We start from the raw sequence: 23568 nt of genomic DNA, 5'->3' as shown, positions 1-23568 counted from the left end.
AAAATCAACAATGTGGTGTGAGGCACTGGTGGAACAAGAGAAGATAGGGATGGATTGTAAGCCTCCAGTGACCAGGATTGGAGGGCTGTCTCCTCAATGCAGCTTGACAGCAGAGCCACACAGATCACATCGGTCACATTGGCCACATCGTCACACCAATGCCACCAGCATGGAGCATGTCCTAGAACATTCCCCCTGGGGGTCACCCTGTCTGGTTCTGAGTATCTCTCTCCCTGTCTACAACATTATTCACTTCCTTCTTCCTTTCTTCCTCTGTCATTTCCAGGTTTTTCCTTCACCTTCTGTCCAGCTCTGCCCCATCTTGGCTTTGACTCTCCCTACATGTTTAACATCTCAGGCTCTCAGAACATCTCTCTCTTCTAGGTGCCCTCCCCCACCTCCTTCCACTTCTGGTTCTTTCCTTTATTTATTGCTGTCCTCTCTGGCTCCTCGTTGCCATCTTTCTGTATATCTTTGTTCCCGCCTCTGTCTCTGTCTTTCACTTACTATTCTCCCGTTTGCTACCATATCCCAGTCCTCAGGGGACTCACAAGGGAGGGAGTCCACTCTAGGTGTCACCTCATTTTCCCGCCTCTAACGTATGGCGGGCAAGAAGTTGAGGCACTGTCCCTGTGTGCATCCCCCACCCTGCCCCCCAACCCCAAGACGGCCTGTTACTGCGGCAGCAACAGCCACAGTCGCCTCCATCTGATAAGACTTATCTGCTGCCCCAGAGCAGGCCAGAGCTGGCGTAAGCCCCAGGCACAAGCCCCAAACACTAAAGAAGTATACCCTCACTCCGCCGGGCCTGGCCTAGTCCCCCAGACGGCTTCATAAAGGTGGCCCACAGGTTCTGGTTGAAATACTCCCAAACCTCTATAAACCTCATTCTTCTCACCTGCAAAATGGGTACAGCTACATTACTCCTCTCCCAACATCCAGGAGGGCTCACACACATATAGGTCCAGCCCATACATAGCCTGGCACAGAGTAGGGGCTTTCCTAGTGGTGCATGAAACTTATATCTAATCCTTCCATGTACCTTGACTAGACCTCATATGACTTGACTAGACACTTGACTCCATGGAAGCCAAGGGCAAGCTGAATCCAACAATCTACAGGATAGACAGGAAGGGTGGAAGGACTACTAGTGCCTAAGAGGTCCCCCACAAGTAGGCGACACACCCCCTCCCCTGCACTGCCACACCCACTGGGGCACCAGCCACTCCCTGGGGAGGAAAGAGGAGGGAGAAGGTGGGTGGGAGGGAGGGAGGGCGGGCTGGCAGGAGGGAGGGAGGAAGGGAGCCTCAAAGGCCAAGGCCAGTGAGGACACCCCTTGGGATCACACTGAGCTCACCACATCACTAAGGTGGCTGAACCCTCTGCATCAACCAGCCCAGGTCAGTCTCAATTCCTAAAGAGCCTCCAGCAAGGCAATCCCCAGCCTGCTGCCCAAGCCTGCTCCAGCCTTTCTGACCCATAGCTGCCCCTGAAGTGTAGCTCATCCCGAATTCCTCCACAGCTCCCCAGACTTCTGTTTCCAACCTCCCTCTCTCCCCCGAAACCTTCCTCTCTCTGCCCCAACTTCTTTCCATTCCTTCGAAGAGATCTATGTCCTCTGTCCCTGAACTCTCTCCTCATACTTCCAGGCCAACCTTCTATGTATACCGCCACCTCCAAAAACTATGCCTTCATTCCCTGAGCTCTTATCTCTGTCCCGAATATGATTTCCACTAATTGAAACTTGTCTCTGCCTTTCCGTTCTCCTGAAAAAGAAAAAAAAAAAAAAACTACCTTTGGCTTCCCCAAGACTCATTTCTGCTCTCAGTGAATACTTTTGGCTAACCACACCTGTCTGATCTGCCGAACCCTAGCTTTAACCCATCTTTGCCTTTCAGTCCCTGGCTTGCTCCCTGGTCTTCTCTCTGACCTCCCCAAACTTCCCCTACCCGTTGGCCAAAATGTGTGTTATTTTAGACACTAAGTTTGCTTCCCACAAATCTATTGTCACAATGACCCTTGTGTCGTCTTCCTTAAGCCCTAAGGCCTAACTGCCCCTGAATCCCACTCTTTCCACACCTTCTCTACCCCAACCCTGTCTTGGCTTCTCCCACTCTTCCCGGGTTCTCAGAATTCATCTCTTGACATCAGCCACGATCCTGTCTGCCCAGGTCCATCTCTCTCCTAAACCCAATTGCTGTCCAGGAAAAAAAAACCTTGTCTCTCTCATATTTTACCATGATCCCCCAGAACCTATCTCTAACCTTTAAACTACATCTCTAACTTTGCAAACTTCACCTCTGATTCCCTAACCCATTTTTTGAACTCAAAATGTGTCTGTGAACTCTTAAGCTTAGCTCTACTTCCTAAACTCCATAGCCATACCCAAACTTCTAACTCCAATCCCCCCCATTAGACTCTCAAACTCTCCCTCTAACCCCTTAAGTACTACATCTGCTCCCCGATCCTGCCTCAGCTCCCTTGGACCCATAGAACGCTGAGGCCTGGGCATAGGCCGTTACCTGGGGTGAGGGGCTGGGCCCAGGGAGAGCTGGAGGTGCAGCTGCTGTGCCTCCTGGTTAGGGTAGCACTTTCTCTAGTGAGGCAGCTGATAAGGAGCTCTCATATCCCCCAGCCTTGAGATAAACTTTATCTCTGTTGGGAGAGTGATAACTGGGGTGGAGGGTGGGCCCTTGCTACAGGAGGGGTGGGCAGCTCTGAACCCACCAAGGTGAGGGGTACAGGGGTGCCCAGTGAGGCTGGAGGGAGAATCTAATGGTGGGTGAGGAGATGAAGAACAGTGACGGAGGAAGAGAACAGGAGATGGAGTGAGAGAGAGAAGAGGTACAAAAGGAGAACTGAGGGACAAGAGACAGAGACACAGAAAAAGCAAGAGGCATAAAACACATGAAGATGAAAGAGAAACAGAGACTCAAAGAAAAAGTAAGACAGAAAGAGTAAGAGAGCCATCAGAGGAGGGGAAGGCGGACAGCCACGGACAGAAAACAAGAGAAGCAGAACCAGAAAGGAGAGAAGGAAAAAAATGGAAAGAGGGAGAATGAGTCATGGAGACACTGAAACAAAAAAAATTAGAAGAGGAACAGGAGGGAAGGTTAAGTGCCGGTCACGAGGGGGAGCAGACACTGTACAAAAAGGTGGGAATTCTGAGGTCAAGAAGGTGATTGTGGACAAAGTCACACGCTGTCTTATCCCCAGCATGATCCCCAATCCTGGGCCCAGCCCTTCCAATGGGTAGGGAGGGAAGGTGGTCTTATGCTCTGTCTCCCACTTCTCCCTCCAGATAGGACATCAAGCAGTCAGGGGTAGAGGCAGGCTCTTTGACTCCTTTCCCGAGCTGTGTGTACTAAGGCACATTGGCAGATATAGGAATAGAGACAGAGTTTAAGGCTCAGTGAAAGAACGAGGAGGAAGGGGCCTGGGAGGCAAAAAGAGTTGGAAAGATTGAGAGACATTTAACAGTAGAGTATAGGAGAAAGCAAGAGTAACAGAACCACAGGAGGCAAGACGAGAAAGACATAAAGAAAGATGCACATGCTGAACAGTCGCAGGCAGGGAGGGGGCACACAACTTCACAAAAGCACAGATAGAGAGAACACGATATACCCTAGAAGGCTGGGGAGATGGCTCAGTGGATAAATTACTTGCTGAAGAAGTATGAGGACCTGAGTTCAAATCCCCAGAATCTATACTGACACAGTAGCATGCGAATCAGTAGTCCCAGCATACTTATGGAAATGGGAGGTGCAGGAGAATCACTGGAAACTTATAGGCCTATTCTGATATATATACACAGTAGAAAACTATGAGAGACCCTGTTTTTAAGAAGTGGAAGGTGAGGACCAACACCCATGGTTGTCATCTGTCCTCCCGCCACCCCGCGCGCGCGCGCACACACACACACACACACACACACACACACACACACACAACCATAAACACACAAATGTAAAATCTTTTTTGCCAAAGATACATCCTAGAAGCATAGAAAGATGTAGGGAAAACACAGTTAGCCCCGAAAGGAACTGGAGAGACCCAGGGAGACAGAGAGCTAAAGAGACAGACATGCAATGTAAGAAAAAAGGGAAAGGATCATTGCTTAGCTCCTAGTGTACCACCCCCAATATAACAGATGGGGAAACTGAGGTGTGAGAGTGGTGTGACTTGAAGGTTCCTGAAAACAGACCCTGTCCCTGGAGGGAGGATACCAGGATGGGAACACCTCCCACCTGTCACTCCTCAGAGGAAGCCAGTAGCTTTGGGGTGATTTCAAAAGTTGGGCGGGGATGGCCAAGATAAGCAGAGTGGAAGCAGAGGTACTGACCCCCCATAGAACAGGGAGGAACTAATGAGGCCCTCTGTCTACAGACACAACTGAGGTGGGGGAGGGGGGAAGCCGGAAACCACGGGGTTTCTGAGAAAGTCAGATGTCAAGATACAACAGATAGGGATGAAGTTGGGGAGCACAGAAGGGTGAACCCCAAGGTCCTGAGGGAGCTGTCAAGCGGTCCAAGGGACCTCGGTTGTGCACTCTACCTCCACAGGAGAAGAGAAGGGAAGGGGAAGAGAGAAGAGAAAGAGGAAGGAGAGGAGAATGGGAGAAAAGAGAGAAGAGAAGGCCCATGGGAGGAGGAGACGGAAGGAAGGTTGGAAGGTAGAGAGGAGAATAAAAGATGAGGAAGGAAAGTGGAGACATGGAAAGAGGGAGAGAAACATGGCACATGAAAGGGAGGGGACAGGAAGAAAGAAACGGAGGGGAGAGAATGGCAAGAGGAGGGGAGAGAAGAGAGTGGAAACAGGAAAGGGGGAGAACAAAGAGGGAAGAAAGAAGACTCGGACTTGAGAGAGATGGGAGGAGGGATAGGACAAGGGGAAGGAGAGGGAATAAGGAGCAGGAAGCTGAGTAGTTGAGGGTGGAGGGAAGGAAGAGAAGTGAGGCAATAAGAGAATGGGGAAGAGCTGAAAGGACAACAAATAGGAAGTGAGGGTGGAAGGAGAGACAGGAGAGACGACAGCGTGAGGAAGGAGGAGAGAGAAGAGGAAGGAACAAATTTGAGAGACGGAAAGGAGAAATTAAAGAGTCCCAGGTGATGACTTGGAGATGAAAAAGGGAAGAAAGAGAAGGATTTCCATGTCTGACAACCCTTCCTGTCCTCACAGGTTAAACCCCATTATCCCCATGGATTTCCCTGGCCTAGGGGCCCTGGGGTCCTCAGAACCCCTACCGCAGTTTGTGGATTCTTCCCTCGTGTCCTCGCCACCAGATCCGGGGCCATTCTTCTCTGGGCCTGAGGGTTTGGATGTAGCAGCTTCCTCCACTTCCCCAAGCACAGGCACAGGTGCAGCCACTGCACTGGCCTACTACAGGGACACTGAGTCCTACAGACACTCTCCAGGTAACTACTGGGTAGCTGCCTTGGCACTGGCTAGGGGCTATTAGGGTTGCCATAGAGATTAGCTAGTTCACAATTCCACTAGGAGGTCATCTTGGAAATAGTTAGAAGCTCTGTGTAGAGATGTATTGACCCCTTCCCCCAGAGACACCAGTACTCCCGTCTGCTATACTGGAGTGACACACTGGAAATGTGTACTAGTTCACTTAGGTGTCAGATGACCTGCAGCCTCCCAATCCCAGCAGCAGTCATCTGAATCCCAGACAGAAAGGGATGGGAGGGTATTGTCATTTCTATAGTGACCAGAGGGACTTAAAACCCAGGAGTCATCCAGCATCAAGAAACCGTTATGAGAAGACTGGAAACCTAGCTGCCATGTTGGAACTGATGGACACCATAGCACTCTAAAAGCAGGATTGCCTTAGGTTTATTGCTCCCCCCAACCCGCCTGTACCCCTCCAACAGTCTTTCAGGTGTACCCGCTTCTCAACTGTATGGAAGGAATCCCAGGGGGCTCATCTTATGCTAGCTGGGCCTACAGCAAGACGGGGCTCTACCCTGCTTCAACTGTGTGCTCCAGCCACGAGGATGCCCCACCCCAGACCCTGGAAGACCCGGATGGGAAGAGCAGCACCACCTTCTTGGAAACCTTGAAGACAGAGCGGCTGAGTCCAGACCTCCTGACCCTGGGGACTGCACTGCCTGCATCGCTGCCTGTCAACAGCAGTGGTTATGGGGCACCTGATTTTCCTGGTCCTTTCTTTTCTCCCACTGGGAGCCCTCTCAACTCAGCAGCCTATTCTTCCCCCAAGTTTCACGGAAGCCTCCCTCTGGCCCCTTGTGGTGAGGCTCTCAAAAAGGGACAGGGAGGTTAAGTTGGGCTAGGAAGCTCAAGGCCAAGTTAAGCTAAGTTAATGTGTAACTTTTCTCTCTGTTCACCTATCAGAGGCCAGAGAGTGTGTGAACTGTGGAGCAACGGCTACTCCACTGTGGCGAAGGGACAGAACAGGTCACTACCTGTGCAATGCCTGTGGCCTGTATCACAAGATGAATGGCCAGAACCGGCCTCTCATCCGGCCCAAGAAACGACTGGTAAGACCAGGAACTAGCCTGACCTGTGCAGGAGACGAATTCCAGCCCACGACAAGAGTCCATACTCTCCCATCCTACAGGAACCCCTGCCCAACTCATGTCTCCAATACATAGTATACTTGCCCTCATCCTCACCCTGTCCCCATGGGGTACATCCATCCCTTTCGTATGCAGGGACCTTGCTCTGAACTTTTACCTACCAACCTTTACCTACCCTTTGAGGCTTCAAACAGATACCCTGTTCTCACATTTGAGTGAAAAGCTTCACCTTATCCTTAACAGTGGGCTTTTTACTTACAGTTCACATTGTAATCTCCTTGGATCACTTCTTCCAGATCATGACTCACTGAACTGGGCAACAGGATTTTGGTTTTTGTGTTGGGGATGGAGTCCAAGGCCTCATGCATGCTAGGTAGACCCTCCTCTGTAGAGTTACACCCCCCCCAGCTCCCAGAATATATGTAGCTTCCCAAGAAATTCTATTTTGTTTTGTTTTTGCTTGAAAATGGGCCTTGCTATGTAGCCCTAGGCTGGCGTGGAACTACATATACCAGACTGGGTTTTAATTTGTTAGTCTGCCTGTGTGTCTCCAAAGTGCCAAGATTGTAGGTGTGAATTACCACGCCTGGCTTCCTCCAAGAGATTCAGAGCTGTGGCCAAAGCTGAAAACCAAAGATGGAAGGCCTATAAAATAAAGTCCTTGCTGGACAATGGTGGAGGCAAAAGCAAGCAGAGCTCTGTGAGTTCAAGGTCAGCCTGGTCTACAGAGCTAGTTTCAGACTAGCCAAGGCTACACAAAGAAACTTTGACTCAAAAAGAAACAAAATAATAGATAATGATGATAAATTAAATAACTCCTTATCCCAGATAGGAACCCTTGCCTTCAATGTGACTTTTACCCCTTCAGCCCATCTCTCCGGGCCTGTAAGCTCCTGTCCCTGATCTCCACCCCAGACCACTGATGTCACATGCTTTTGTCCCTCAGATTGTCAGCAAAAGGGCAGGAACTCAGTGCACTAACTGCCAAACGACCACCACGACACTCTGGCGGAGAAATGCCAGTGGAGATCCGGTGTGCAATGCCTGTGGCCTCTACTACAAGCTACACCAGGTGACACTCTCCTTCATGGTACTAGCTGTCCTTCCTTTGTGGTGGTGTCCTTGCCTCATACTCTCCACTCTTCACTCAGGCCTGATCTACCTTGAGCTTTCTCTCCCACCCAGAGTCTTCTTCCTTCCGATGCCTTTCCTTCTCTCATCTCTCTCTTCTTGTAATTTTGCTCTATTCGGTTCTCCTCACTCTCATCTACTCTTTCCATCTCATGCCTCCTTTCCACCCTTCCTCTCTCTCCCCCCTTCTCTTCTTGCCACCTCCACTACCTTTCACTCCCATGCTCTGAGTCTTGGGTGCCTCTTGCTGGTCTAGGAGGATATTTGGAGTTCAGGGACTCACAACAGCAGGTTTCTCTATGCCAGGCAGCCCTGGGTCTATCACCCTCATCACTGAATTAATTCCCTATTCTTCAACAACTGGGGTTGAGAGGCTGTCCCTAGCCCAGATACATAGACACAAAGGGCTGGAGCTGGCAACCCTGTGATCTTCCTTTCTCCAGGTGAACCGACCACTGACCATGCGCAAGGATGGGATTCAGACTAGGAACCGCAAGGCCTCTGGGAAAGGGAAAAAGAAGCGGGGGTCAAGTCTGGGAGGAGCAGGAGCAGCTGAAGGACCAGCTAGTGGCTTCATGGTTGTAGCTGGTGGCAGTAGCAGTGGGAATTGTGGGGAGGTGGCCTCAGGCTTGACACTGAGCACCGCAGGTACTGCCCATCTCTACCAGGGCCTGGGACCTGTGGTGCTATCAGGACCCGTCAGCCATCTTATGCCTTTCTCTGGACCTCTGCTGGGATCGCCTACAGCTTCCTTCCCCACAGGTCCTGTGCCTCCTACCACCAGCACCACTGTGGTGGCTCCCCTCAGTTCTTGAAGTCTTGAAGGTTCACAAAACGGCCTTGGCCTTTTGGCAGAGGTGTCTCCCTCCTTTTTTTTTTTTTTTTTTTTTTTTTTTTTTTTTGAGACAGGATCTTCTGTACCCAGGCTGACCATCAACTATGTAGCTAAGGGTGAACCCAAATTCCTGATTCTCCTGCCTCGCTCTCCCAAGTACTGGGATTATAGGCATGTATTGCCATGCCTGACTTTTTTTTTGTTTTATTTTGTTTTGTTTTGTTTTTTGTTTTTTTTTTTTTGAGGCAGGGTCTCGCTCTGTAGCCTAGGTGGCTTTGAATTCCCTATTTAATCCAGGATAGCCTCAAATGTGAGATCCTCCTGCCTCAGTTCCTGAGTGCTGGGATTACAGGCATCTGCCACCATAGTCATTTCTCCCTCCTCTTGGAGCCATAATTCTTCACAGCCCAAACCTATGGGCCCCAGACATCTCCTTGCCTGTGCCTTCAAAGATTTTGTAAAATAAAACCACCAAAGACCTGAAACTGGAGCCACGAGTCTGTGTTTGGCTAAATAAATGTCAGTGTCAGGCGGGGGTATGGAGTGGTGTCTGTGGTTCTTTGATGACAGCATTTAACTGAAATGTATGAATACATGAGCCTAGATGAGGTGGCAGGTACGGTATTTCACAACGGAAAATCATGATACATAAATGTAACTGTGCATATGAAGTTTTGTGGAGAGCATCCAGGTGCGTCCAAGTGTCATTGTAAGATGGTGTCTGAGTGGCTAATTGTGGGTGAGGTGGTGTTGAGATGGCAAGGATGTCACCAAGCTGCAGGGTTACAGCATGTAGAAATGTGTGTACAAGCCGGGCGGTGGTGGCGCATGCCTGTAATCCCACCACTTGGGAGGCAGAGGCAGGAGGATCTCTGTGAGCTCAAGACCAACCTGGTCTACAGAGCGAGTGCCAGGACAGCCTCCAAAGCCACAGAGAAACCCTGTCTTCAACTCCCCCCCCCAAGGAACATATGTACAGTGATGGCGATGAGACAGGTGAGGTTGTAGTTGTGTGGCTACATTGGACTTCAGGAGATCCTGACAGTGTGACATCACATAAACTGGGCACAGAATCTGATGATTAAGCACCTTTGAAACACTGAGGAAGAACTATGTATGAAGCACAACAGTTACTTTTCTTGTGGCTATTACAAAATACTTGATAGTACTAACTTACATGGAGAGGATTTATTTGGGCTCATGTTTTCAAGTGGATTCTAATACATCATGGTAGAAAAAGCACGGGAGCAATCTTGGGGGTGGGAACTATGGCAAGATTCTTCACATGACAGCCAGAACAGAAAAGTAGCGACTAGAAGCAGAGAAGTGTTATAACCCATAAAGGTCACCCCAACCAGTCAGGCCCCACAACCTCCCAGAATAGTATCACCAGCTAAGGACCAAATGTTTAAATATATGAGCTTGTGTAGGACATTTGAAACAGTCTTTAGGAAAGAAAAGTGGGGAAGAGTGGATTAGATGGGAAGCTCAAATGTGTTCCCTGGGCCTCCCTGGGAGGTACCCAGTCCTTAGCTCAGTCTGCCACCCTGTAGGAAATGGAAAGAATGAAGGGACTGAGACAAAACAGCTTCTGAAATAAGATATGGTAGCTCAAGCCTGTAAGACCAGCACTGGGAAGGATGAGGTAGGTGGATTGCCACTAGTCGGAGGCCTGCCTAGGATACAGTTTGAGACCTTATCTTAAAATAAAGCTCTTTGTAAAGGCTCAGATCTGTCATCCCAGGGTTTGGAAGGCTGGGGGCAGGCAAGTCAAGGGTTCAAAACAACAGAAAAACAACCTCTGGAGGCTGGAGAGAGAACTCAACAGTTAGTTCAGTGCATCACTCTTCCGGGAGGACCCTTTTGGAGACCCAGCGCTCAAGTGGTTTCTCACAATCTCTGATAACTTGAGTTCCAAGGGATCACACACCCTCTTCTGGCCTCCCAGGGCACCACCAGGCATGCAAGTGGTGCACAGACATACATGCAAACAGAACATCCATACACATAAAATTAAAATTTAAAAATGGCCTGTGAATTTTATACCTTATAGGTGTGTGTGTGGGGGGGGTGCCATACTGCCTGGTGCCTCTTCACACTCCTATTAAACTGGGTGAACTGTACCCCAAAGCAAATATGTCTTTCAATTTAATAAGCATAAAGTGGGAGGATGGTTATAGAGAGACGGCTCAGCAGTTAAAAGCAACTTGCTGCTCTTGCAGAAGATCAAGGCTTGGTTCCCAGCACCCGAATGATGGCCCACAAGCAACTGTAAGTCCAGTTCTATGTCATCTGGTACCCTCTTCTGGTTTCTAAGGGGACCAGGCATACAGTGTACATACATATGTGTAGTCAAAACACTCATACACATATGGTAAAAATATATAAGTCTTTAAAAATATTTTTTTTTTGCTTTTTCAAGACAAGGTTTCTCTGTGTAACAGCTCTGGCTGTCCGGAAACTCACTCTATAGACCAGACTGGCCTCAACTCATAGCAATCCACATGCCTCTGCCTCCCGAGTGCTGGGATTAAAGGTGTGCACCACCAACACTTGACCTAAAAAATATTTTTAAGGAAATTAAAAGTATGTTACCTTCTAAATGCTTTAAGTAGGGAACATCCTCAAACAAGTAAAGTGACTCATGCAAGGCCACACAGCTTAGGACAAAGCTAGGACAGGCAGTCTGGTCAAAGGTTGTCTGGTCTTTTACCTTCTAAGGTAGAGAGGCAGGAGTATATTAAATTCAGTGTCATCTGGGATACATGAATCCCTTCTCAAAATCCGAACAAAATAGGTATACAGGATATCCCAGAGGAGTTCCAGTGAGGATCCAGTGATAATGGTGTACCAGAAACCAGAGACCTTGAACTCACTGAATGGACATTTGTTAGTAAAGCTGATAGACAAAAGGGTACACTATGTGACACACTGAGGTCCCCAGTGCCACCAGGACGAATAAAAAGGTGTTGGAGAGGCGGGAAAGAAGGAGAAGCAAAGAGGGTTTTCTTGTTGTTGTTTTGTTTTGTTCTTGATTTTGTTTGCTTGCTTGTTTACTGTGCTCTGTTTTCTTTGGTTAGGGTGCTGCAGGGGTGAGTGGAGGATATGGGGGACCTGGAGGTGAGCAGAACTAGGGCACATGATGTGAAACTCTCAAAGAATCAATAAAGAATTTAAATTAAACAGAAATAATTTACTGATAAAAACAAAGATATTTAATTTAAAACTTAATACTTCAGTATACATATAATCTTATCATTTATCAAAAATGAAAGCAATTTTTTTTTTTTGGTTTTTCGAGACAAGGTTTCTCTGTGTAGCTTTGGAACCTATCTGAAAGCAAATTTTATTATTTGTTTATTTATTGTTTTGGTTTTTCAAGACAGGGCTTCTCTGTGTAACAGTCCTCACTGTCCTGGCACTCTCTCTGTAGACCAGGCTGGTCTCGAACTCACAGAGATCCGCCTGCCTCTGCCTCCCAAGTGCTGGGATTAAAGGTGTGCGCCACCAATGCCCGGCTACGTGCCAGTTCTTTTTGTTGTTGTTTTGTTTTGTTTTGTTTTTGGAGACAGGGTTTCTCTGTGTAGCTTTGGAGCCTATCCTGGTACTCGCTCTGGAGACCAGGCTGGCCTCGAACTCACAGAGATCCACCTGCCTCTGCCTCCCGAGTGCTGGGAGTAAAGGAACTCACCACCATTGCTAACAAGCTATTTATTTTTACATAAAGAATTAAATCTTGGAACAGGAAATATGGCATAGTCAGTAAATCATCTGCCTTGCAAATGTAAGGACCCGAGTTCAAATCCTCAGAAGCCATGTAAAAAACAGGTATTGTAGCCTACATATGTAATCACAACATTGGTGAGATGGAGGGGAAAAACGTGCTCACTGGTCAGCTAGCCTAGCCTACTGTGTGAAGTTCCAGGCTAGTAAGATGCCAATTTTAAGTAAAAGGTAGAAGGTGACTGAGGAATGATACTAGAGGGTGTCCTTTGACCTCCATACACATACAAAAGAAATCTTGGCTGAATACTTGAAATGTATAAACTATATCTTGATTTTAATATCAATGATGACAATGTCACTTCAAACAAATATGTAGTACAAAATAGGAGAATCATATTTAAGCCTGGGCTAGCAAGATGGCTCAACAGGTGGGGGTGCTTAGTGCCAACAAAGTGTGATGATTGAGTTCATTTTTTTATCTTTTTATTTTTTTTTTAAGATTTATTTATCTATTATGTGTACAATGTTCTGTCTGCATGATGCCTGTAGGCCAGAGGAGTGCACCAGATCTCATTACAGATGGTTGTAAGCCACCACATGGTTGCTGGGAATTAAACTAAGGACCTTTGGAAGAACAAGCAGTGCTCTTAACCACTGAGCCATCTCTCCAGCCCCCTATCTTTTTATTTTTATTTTATGTGCATTGGTGTTTTGCCATGGGTGCCGGGTCCCCTGGAACTGGAGACAGTTGTGAGCCTCCATGTGGTTGCTAGGAATTGAACCCAGGTCCTCTGGAAGAGCAGTCAGTGCTCTTAACTGCTGAGCCATCTCTCCAGGTCCTCAATGATTGAGTACAATTTAGGGAACCCACATAATGGAAGGAGAAAACTGACTCCTGCAAGTTGTCCTGACCTACACACATGCGCACACGCACACGCACACGCACGCAGGCACGCAGGCACGCACGCAAACACGCACCGCGCAAATAAACAAGGGGTCTAGGTCTATAGAATTGCAGAGCTGGTCGGCGCTTCCTGAATCACTTAGGGTAGTTGTTCCTATGAGGGAGTGAACCTGTACCAAGATAAGGCCAGGAACCTATGCAAGATCAGTTCCTAAGTAGAGTTGTTATTCAGATAAGGGGTATCTGCAAGGTGTGAGAGCTGAGCTTCTTTTGGGGCCAGGCATATAAATGACTTTTATATAAGGCATCAGCCATTCTGGACACTCTCTGAAAGGAATATAAAGTACTGTGATGTTTTGTTTTGTTTTGAGATATGATCTCTACATACTTCAAGGCTGGATTTGCATCCACTATGTAGCCCCAGCTGGCTTTGAACTCATGACAATACTACTGCTTCAGCTTTCTGAGTTCTGGGATTACAGGTGTGAGTTGCCATACCTGGCTGTACTCAGTGGCACTAATCGATAGCAAGTTGGCTCTGTGGTGAAGAATTAGGTACCCACAGTGTGTTTAGTTTCTGTGCCTCCATAGCTCTCATGTGTGAGGTTCCAAGGGAAATCTTATTTGCAGAGCTGGGCGCAGTCATTCCATTCAGAGCCCATTCCTTAAACTCAGGGTGATTGGGCAAGAGACTTACCAGGTCCAGACCTCACTTTTTTTTTTCAAGACAGGGTTTCTCTGTGCAGCTTTGGAGCCTGTCCTGAAACTAGCTCTTGTAGACCAGGCTGGCCTCAAACTCACAGAGATCCTCCAACCTCTGCCTCCTGAGTGCTGAGATTGAAGGTATGCACTACCAGTGCCCTGCAGGCCCACAGTCTTGAACCAATGGAGGAAACGTGAACCTAGGTCTTGGAAGTAACCACAGTCCAAACTCTGCACAGGACTATGATTCCCAGCAGGCACCTCCACCCTGAGATTATGCAGAAACCCTTTGCCGTTAAATTCAACAGGAACCTAAGGAGTGAATCAATATGAAACTGCCTAAACTGCAGGAGAACCTGCCTTGTTCTTGTTAAATAATCCATATTCCAATCTGGGAATGATGGTACACACTTGAAATTCAAACCATTTGGTTGATGGTTTATGTTGTTATTGTTTATATTGCCAGGGATGCAACCTGGGTTTTCACATGTGCTCTGCAAAATGCTCTACCAAGTAATTACAAAATGTCTCTACTCTTCTCCCCACCCTTTCTTTCTTCTAGTATAAAGCAGGTAAATTTTATGATAAGTTAAATCCCTAGTATATGCCCTAGATACTCAGGAGGCTGAGGCAAAAAGATCCCTTGAGGCCAAGAATTTAAGGCTAGCCTGGACAACATGGTAAGATTTCACGCCAACAAAAACAAAAACAAAAACCCTCAATTGCTAAAATGTTGCCTTGCAAACAGCAGGACCTCAATTTGATCCCCAGAACCAGGTAAAACAAGTCATTGTGGAAGCGCATACTTATAATCCCAGCACTGATGGAGATTGGGGACAGGCAAACCCCCGGGGCTTCCTAAGAGCCCCACTTAGCCTATCTGGGAAGTTTCAAGCCAGGGAGAGACTCTGTATCAAAGATATTAAAAGTGTACTGTGCCTGAAAACAAGACCTGAGGTTGTGTCCTGGGCTTTACACACATACACATTCACCTCTACACACAGTAATGCACACATACAAACAAATACATAGACATGCCAGCGGAAAAAGTTATATAACTCCCAATCTGAATTGCCATAAACATGTCTGGAAACTGTATTAGAACCTTTAACGTCGTAACACATACAGTATTTCATGATCCATATTATGTTCAGGAACTTAGTGCCAATGCTGTACAGAAACACCTGGATGTTTTTCTAATTACTGTTTGGCACACCTATGGGATATTTTTACACTAGCCTGTCCCTGTGGGATGCAAGGAATGCCTATGTTGTGAACTAGTTTATGTTGGGCACAAAGGTTTTTATAAGCAGACGATTTAAAGTAAGAACACGGTGTGTCTTGAGGCACTGTGGATGGCCCATGAGGGCAAATGTTGCAGGTCAGTGAGCAACAGTATGTTTTTTTTTTTTTTTTAGCAGTTTCCCTTATACGAGAAGAGGCATAAACAAAATGGGAATAGGTATTAACAGGAACATATGCAAATTTTACTCTCCAAAGGAGGAGACATGAGGAACATCTATCTATCAAAGGGCATTGAACTATAACCCTCTGGGTTAATATCGTCGTCATACGTGACACCTGGCCTGTTAAGCCGCAATCCTCTGGCCTGACTAACTGCAGAAAGCCACTCCTCTGGCTTTAAAAGGAATAATCTTAAATCTATACAGAAAGTCAGGGCTTCACATCCTGCCAGCTCCCTTGACAAGGTCTCCAATGCCTTACCCCTGATGTCATCATTCTCCTGACTCCAGGCAAGAAACACTAACTTGAACCCATAGAGAAATTCTTACCTTTGCAGTAAAAGAGCTTCTGTGTCAGGGTTGAGGGTGTAGTTCAGTAGCAACACACTTCTCCAGCATGAATGAGCCTCTGGATCTCATGCCCAGCACTGCATCAAAGAAAACAAAGGCAAGTCTCTATGATCTTAAGCCCAATAGAATTATTGTACAAGATTTATTCTTAATTACATGAAAAACTTTCATCTACCACTTCTAGGTCTGGGCTACTATAGCTTCCCATGCAAGCCTCTGCTGTGTTTCCCCATCTACCAACTAAATACTGACAATTCCAAGTATACAGAGGAAAATAGGTCATAAAATGAAATTTCTCTGGGTTCAGGAATGACCAGCAATAAGCATTCTTGTAGTGATATGTTATTTATGATTTATCAAAGCTTGCCTGAGGATTCAGAAAGCAAAGTCAGCCACAAGCCATAGAAGCCAGGCACCCACCTTTAACCCCAGGACTCAGGATTAAGAAGTAGATGGATCTCTGTTAGTTCAAGGCCACATTGACTACACAAAATTTATCCAGTCCTAAAGAGAAATAGCTCACACAATGATGACCTCAGCATTTAGGATCACACACCTTTCATCCCAGCGTCAGAAGCTAGGAGGTGGTGGTACACACCTTTAATCCTAGGACTCAGGATTAAGAGATAGATGGATCTCTGCAAGTCCAAGGCCACCCAGATCTACACAAGAGTGAATGAGACTAAAAGAGAATTATAACTCACACCGTTAATCCCAGCACTAGAGGGATATAAAAGACAGGAGCCAGTAGTCAGTATGAGGCATTCATTCTCCAGCCACACTGAGGAGAGGTTACAGTCTGAGGCTTGGTGAGAGCTCATGGAGACAGGATCAGGCCATTCAGCCTGAGGTAGAGGTAAGAAGCTAGTGGCCAACTGCTTTGCTTTTCTGATATTCAGCTTGAAGATTGAACCCAAATATCAGTCTCTGGGTCATTTATTCATGTTACACATTCTGATTTATATGAGAAACAACTAAACACTTGTTAAGCCCCTGAATTTCTCTTAACAACTAGCATAACATAATATTTAGCTCAATGAATGGCAATCCCTCAATCTGAAACCACGAATGAACCACCCCCCCTTTTTTTAAAGCATAGGCTAGCCTTGATCTTACTATGTAGCCAAGGATGACTTTGAACTTCTGAACTTTCTGCCTCCCTCTCCCAAGTGCTGGAATTACAGATGTATAAAGGTAGGACTTCATGCATGCTAGGCAAGCACTCTCCCAACTGAGCTACATCTCCCACCCCATCCCTCAATGTATACCAGTCCTAATGCCTCTGTGAACACAAGCATGGCGCGCTGATACAGAAAGCACTTAGATGACCTGGAAATTGACCACCCGAGTTCATTCTAGGAACCTGTTGGAATGCTGAAGAAACCTCATCCTGGGGCTAGACACATGGCTCGGACAATAAAGTACTTGTATGGAAAGCATGAAAATTTGAGTTGGATCCCCTCAACCCATGTTTGTGATTATTTTTTTAAAGCCAGGGACTATGGAGAAAGCCTGGCAGGTACAGGCACCAGCCACAAATCATTGATGATTTTGAGTCCCTGAGACTCACATGGTAGAATCTCTCTTTCCAACTCCCACAAATTGCCCTCTGACCTACACAAACATGGTATGGCCCACCTGTGCATACACAAATGTACACACATCCAGAAACAAAATGAATATTTTAAGAAGCTAAGTGCAGCATGTCCCTGTAATGTTAGCACCAGGGAGGCAAAAACAGTATTCCTGGGGCCTGCTGGCCAGTCAATATAGCTAAGTCAGAAAGCTCAAATGAGACTATCTCACTGGGTGTTGATGGCACATTCAGTGGTGGCCCATGCCTTTAATCCCAGCTGTCAAGAGAGACAGAGGTGGGCTGATCTCTGAGTTCGAGACCAGCCTGGTGTACAGAGAGTTCCAGGACAGCCAGGGCTACACAGAAAGATCCTGTCTTACCCTGCCCCCAATAAAAGCAACACTGTTTCAAAAAATAAGATGGATGGGGCTGGAGAGACAGCTTCATGGTTAAGAGTACTTGCAGCACAACTGTAAGGGCCTGGGTTTGGATACAAGCACTTATATGACAAGCTGGGTCCAATTTCATGAATGCCTATAACCTGATGCTGGGGGAAGAATGATCACTGGGGCTGGCTGGTTGCTAGCCTAGCTAAAAAATATGAATGAGTTCCAGATTCAGGGAGAACTCCTGTCTGAAAGGAATAAGGTAGCCAGAAAGTAACATATAACACTGACAACCTCCTTTGGCCTTCACACATGTGCACACGTGCACGCACTTACACATACATGTGCATACACCACACAAATAAGGCAGGAGTTTGAAAAAAGTAAAGTGGAGAGTGAAGAAGATGCTCAAAGTTGACCTCAGGCCTCCATGTGCACACACAAACACCACACACACACACACACACACACACACACACACAAAGAATTCTCATCCTGAACTTTCATAGGAACCCATAGTCTAGAACTCTCTAGAAACCATGGTCTTGTTATGCATAGAAGCCTGTTTGATTCAGTAGAATAGCAATAGTACAAGTAGAGTCCCTGTCCTTGTACTTCCCAGTAACATTTGTTTGGCTCAATAAAGAATAGCATAATTAGCCAGGCAGTGGTGGCACACGCCTTTAAATCTAGCACTGTAGAGGCAGAGAGAGGCAGGTGGATCTCAGTGTGTTTGAGGCCAGCCTGGTCTACAGAGTGAGTTCCAGGATAGCAAGGCCTACACAGAGAGACCCTGTCTCAAAAAACCAAAATACATAAATAAAATAATAGCAGAATTGATGTGACCCTGTCCATAAATCCCTATCCTCACAAAATGAATATCTGTCATCAAGGAGAAATGGGACCCTTGTTATCTTAGTTATGGTTACCATTGCTGTGATGAAACACCATGACCAAAAGCCACTTGGAGATAAAAGGGTTTATTTCATTCACAGTTCCATGTGACAGTTCATCATCAAAAGCAGTGAGAACAGGAACTCACATAGGACAGGAACCTGGAGGCAGGAGCTGATGTAGAAGCCATGGAGGGGTACTGCTTACTGGCTTAGCTCTGCCTACTTTCTTATAGAACCCAGGACCACTATCTCAGGGATGGCATCATTCACAATGGGCTGAGCCCTCCCACATCAATAACTAAGAAAATGCTCTACAGGCTTGCTTGCCTACAACCTGATCTTATGGAGGCATTTTTTCAATTGAGGTTCCATTCTCTCAGAATACTCTAAATTGTCCAGCACAATTGACCCCTTGTCAACTTGACACACAAACACATCACCATTAAGCCACAACCTTTTCTTTCTCATTCATCCTCAAGATCTCACATTAAAAATAGAAATAACTAGCAGAGCATGGTGGTGCATGCCTTTAATTCCAGCACTTGGGAAGTAGAGGCAGGCAGATCTCCGTGAGTTTGAGGTCATCCTGGTCTAAAAGCAAGTTCCAGACAGCCAGGGCTGTTACACAGAAAAACCCTGTCTTGAAAAACCAAGATATATATGTTTTTTTAACACCACCAATCTTTACATATTCAAACACATTAAAAATTCAGTCTCTTTAAAATAGCCAATATCTCTTAAAATCCAAAGCCTTTTAAAATTCAAAGTCTCTCAATTGTGGGAATCCTGTAAAATCAAAAACAAGTTAAATACTTTAATTCAAGGGGGAAGAACCAGGGCATGGTCACAATTAAATCAAAGTAAAACCAAACTCCAAAAGTTTAAATAACTCAATGTTCAATGTCTGGAATTCACTCACAATCTTCTGTGTTCCTCCAAGGAGCGTGGAGTACTTTTCTGGCTCTGTCATCTGTAGCTCAAGCAGGTCATCTTTGAGGCTCCCACTGGCTCCACTCAACCACTGCTACTATTCTTGGTGGTCCTCCCATGGTATTGGCATCTCCAAATGCTGGGGTCCCTTGCTGCAACTGAGCTGCACTTTCACCAATAGCCTCTTCACAGCTCTCCTCATGGTGCCAAGCCTCAACTTCTTTGCATGCCCCCTTGAGTCCTGGGCCTTCAACTGCCACTGAGGCCTCACTTTCACCAGTGGCTTTTCCTGACCTCTCACAGTGCCAAGCCTCAGCTGACCCCTTCATGCCTTCAAAACCAGCACCACCTGGGTGACTCTTACACTACCAAGTTCAGCTGTAAGCGCAAGGTACAACCTTGACCGCCTCTGGAACACAGCCTGCGTGTGCTGACTCTGAAGAAACACTTCCCACACCTCTAATTTCTCACCTCCAGCTGACCAGCCTTGAGTATCCCAGCAAAGCAAGCAAAGGTTTCACTTTAGTGGTTCTGGTCTCTTGTTAATCACAGCTGGTTCTTCAGCCGCAACTAACCAGAATCACAGAATCTTAATCAAAATAACAAATGGCCCCAAAAAAGTCTCTACACTTTCCTCTGAACAGTCAGGGCTACACAAAGAAACCATGTCTCAAAAAAAAAAAAAAAAAAAACTAACAGCAACAACAACAAAAAACTTCCCTCTGAAACTTCACAAGCCAGGCTTCCATCTTCTGCATTTCCCTTAAAAAAACATTCTTACCTTCCAAGCTCCTACAGAACAGCTCAACAAGCACTGAACACACAATGACTTTCTTGCCCCAAGTTCCAAAGTCCTTCTACAATCCTCCCCAAAACAACATGGTCAAGTCTCACAACAATATATCACTCCTGGTACCAATTTCTGTCTAAGTTATGGTTACTATTGCTGTGATGAAACACCATAACCAAAAGTAATTTGGGAAGGAAAAGGTTTATTTCACTCACAGTTCTATATAACAGTTCATCATCAAAAGCAATGAAGATAGGAGCTCAAACAGGAACCTGGAGGCAGGAGCAGATACAGAGGCCATGGAGGAGTGCTGCTTACTGGCTTGCTCCTCATGGCTTACTCAACCTTCTTCTTTTTTTTTTTTTTTTTTTTTTTTTTTTTTTTTTTTGGTTTTTTGAGACACGGTTTCTCTGTATGGCTTTGGAGCCTGTCCTGGAACTCGCTCTGTAGACCAGGCTTGCCTCAAACTCACAGAGATCCACCTGCCTCTGCCTCCCAAGCACTGGGACTAAAGGTGTGCACCACCAACTGCCGGGCTTCAACCTGCTTTCTTATAGAACCCCGGACCACCAGCCCAGGGATGGCACCACCCACAATAGGCAGAGCCCTTCACATTAATCACTAATTAAGAAAATACCTTACAGCTAGCCAGAAGAACAGATCTGTGTGTAGCCCAACAGTCCTCAGAGAAGCTTCATCCAGCAACTGATGGGAGCAGATGCAGAGACCAAAAACTGAACATTAGGCAGAACTCAGGGAACCCCACAGAAGAGTAGGAATGAAGGGTTGTAGGAACCAGAGGCTTCAAGGACACCAGGAGAACCTGGCCCAAAGAATCAACTAAGCAGGGCTCACAGAGACTGAAGCAATGATCAGGCAGCCTGCATGGAACTGTGCTAGGTCCTTTACGTATACATGACAGTTGTGTAGCTTGGTGTTCTTGTGGGACTCCTAACAGGAGGAATGGGGGTATCTCTGACTGTTTTGCCTGCCCTTGGGACCCTTTTCCTCCTACTGGTTACCTCGCCCTGCCTTAGTATGAGGGTTTGTGCCTAGTCTTTTTATTGGTTCTGGTTTTTAAAAATATTTTTTTAAAAAAATATTTATTTTTAATGTGCGCTGGTGTTCTGTTTTGTCTGTGCAAGGGCATTGGGCCTCTTGGAACTGGGGTTACAGATAGTTGTGAGCTGCCATGTGGGTACTTGGAATTGAACCTTGGTGGTCTGGAAGAGCAGTCAGTGCTTTTAGGCGCTGAGCCATCTCTCCAGACCCATGGTTTTGGTTTTGGTTTTTTTTTTTTTGGAAACAAGGTTTTTCTTTGTAGCCATCCTGACAGGCCTTGAATTTGCTCTATAGACCAGGCTGGCCTTGAATTCACAAAGATCCCCCTGCCTCTGCCTCCCAAGTGCTGGGATTGAAGGCATGTGCTACCATGCCCAGCTTGATGAAGGCAATTTCTTAATTGAAGTTCCCTCCTCTCAGATGACTTTAGCTTGTGTCAAGTTGACATAAAACTATCCAGCACATTTGCCTTCATTCTGTAAAAGAAATCAGCCAGATGAAGGAAACCAAGAACTCTGCAGCAGAGATCATTAAAAGCCATACTTTGAGCTGATTTTTATGGTTTTAAGTCAGTGGTTCTCAACTTTCCTAATGCTACAATCTTTTAATACAGTTCCTCATGGTTGTTGAGCTAGAGAGATGGCTCCATGCTTGAATCCTAGCACCCACATCAAATGGCTCAAACACTTGGAAGTTCAGCTCTTGGAGGATCCAGTGCCCCTCTCTGGCCTCCTTAGGCACTGGCAAACACACAGACAAAATAAATAAAATATGCTGGGCATGGTGGCACATACCATTAATCCCAGCACTTGGGAGGTAGAGGCAGGTGGAACTCTGTGAGTTCGAGGCCAGCCTGGTCTACAGAACAAGTTCCAGGACAGCCAGGGTTGTTAAACAGAGAAACCCTGTCTCAAACAAACAAACAAAAAGATTACATGTGTCTGCAAAGCCTTTATTTGCTATCTGGCCCTTTTTAAAATTTTACTGACTCCTGTTGTACAGGAAATGAGACTTCACTGTTTAATATATTGCTCTGTAGGTATCACACCCCAGAATGTTCTTTATTATGTATCATTATGTATTTTCTTTAGTGTATGCAGATTTAGACCCATAGCCCTTAAGGCAATTCGGGGGACTAAAACTGGCATTTGCAAGGGGGTCAGAAGCTCTGGCTACTGGATTTGGGGACTGTTAATCTATTTGCTAGTCAGTGATGTAGAACCCCAGAAGGTTTCTTTCTAGCTTCAGCATACAGCCCAGCAGGAAATGGGAAGGGAAGAGAGTGGGCGATCAGGAGGACAAATTGTCCTCTAGTGGGACTGAAACTTAGACACAGAGTGGAAGTCCCAAAGAGTCACAGTGACAATTTTCCCTCTCCAGTCCACCACATGCTATTACTTTGATTACTCAGTGGAGGGGGCAGGTAGATTGAGCTGCCATCCAGGAAAACATCCTTCCCAAGTCCATTCTGGTCTTGGTACCAGCATCACAGTTTTCCAGATAAGGAAACTGAGGGCAGAGCTGTGACTTGTCCAAAATCATATGTCTAAGTCCCTCTGCAACGCAGCCTTAACAATGCGAACTATATTACAGAAGTGTGGCTTTCTGGCAACATGTGCCACTTAGCGACTCCTTCCGCGCCCCTACCCGTTTTCGCAGAATGTTAATAGTTAACATGGAGATGCTTGAGTACTACCGTAGTGAGTACTAACTGAGAAAATTCTCAACACGTATCCCACTCTCATTGTGGCTGCCAGCAGCCACAGTCCTTACTAGTCAATAGTCTATTATTAGCCTTTATCTCGGACCAGTCACCTGCCTGCCCTAGTTACGTCATCGCCAAGTGCAGCGCAGGAATCCCTTTTGAACGCCCTGGCTTCTTTGATTTGCTCTCGAATCACTGCACAGTACAACCGATGCCGGTCCGTAGGGCTCCTATGATGACTGGCCTGGAATTGAGAATGGCAATCATAGCAAACAGAGCGAGAACAGTGGATGGGAGTGGGGGTGGGGAGGTGGGGGAGGGTAGCGCTAGGGGCAGATCCGGGTCTCGAACCAGTGAGTCACACTTTACGCAGGCGCAGTATTACCCGGTAGTCAGTTTGGTGAGCTCGCGAGAGGTGTGGTGTGCGGCTGAGGAGTTGGGGATCCGCGCTGTGGGCTGGACGTGGGCGGGCAAATTAAAACGCTCAGCCCAATGGAAAAGAAGGAATCAGGTGCCCGGGGCCACACAGGTCGCCGGGAATTTGGCGGTGCGAGTCAAGGGCGGAGTTT

General features: G+C 46.6%; 1 protein-coding gene across 1 annotated transcript; it reads left to right on the top strand.

The window, feature by feature from the left end:
* The first annotated feature begins 5197 nt into the window (after positions 1-5197).
* Positions 5198-8488, top strand: Gata1 (GATA binding protein 1). Its single transcript, XM_035450296.1, has 5 exons — positions 5198-5414; positions 5877-6254; positions 6358-6503; positions 7489-7614; positions 8117-8488. Exons 1-5 carry the CDS (start codon positions 5198-5200, stop codon positions 8486-8488), a joined length of 1239 nt encoding a protein of 412 aa, XP_035306187.1.
* Positions 8489-23568: the final 15080 nt, after the last annotated feature.

The sequence above is a fragment of the Cricetulus griseus genome, chromosome X, assembly GCF_003668045.3.
Source record: "Cricetulus griseus strain 17A/GY chromosome X, alternate assembly CriGri-PICRH-1.0, whole genome shotgun sequence".
Lineage (NCBI taxonomy): Eukaryota > Metazoa > Chordata > Mammalia > Rodentia > Cricetidae > Cricetulus > Cricetulus griseus.
Note: the sequence above shows the minus strand (reverse complement) of the source record. Positions and strands in the feature narration are given on the sequence as shown.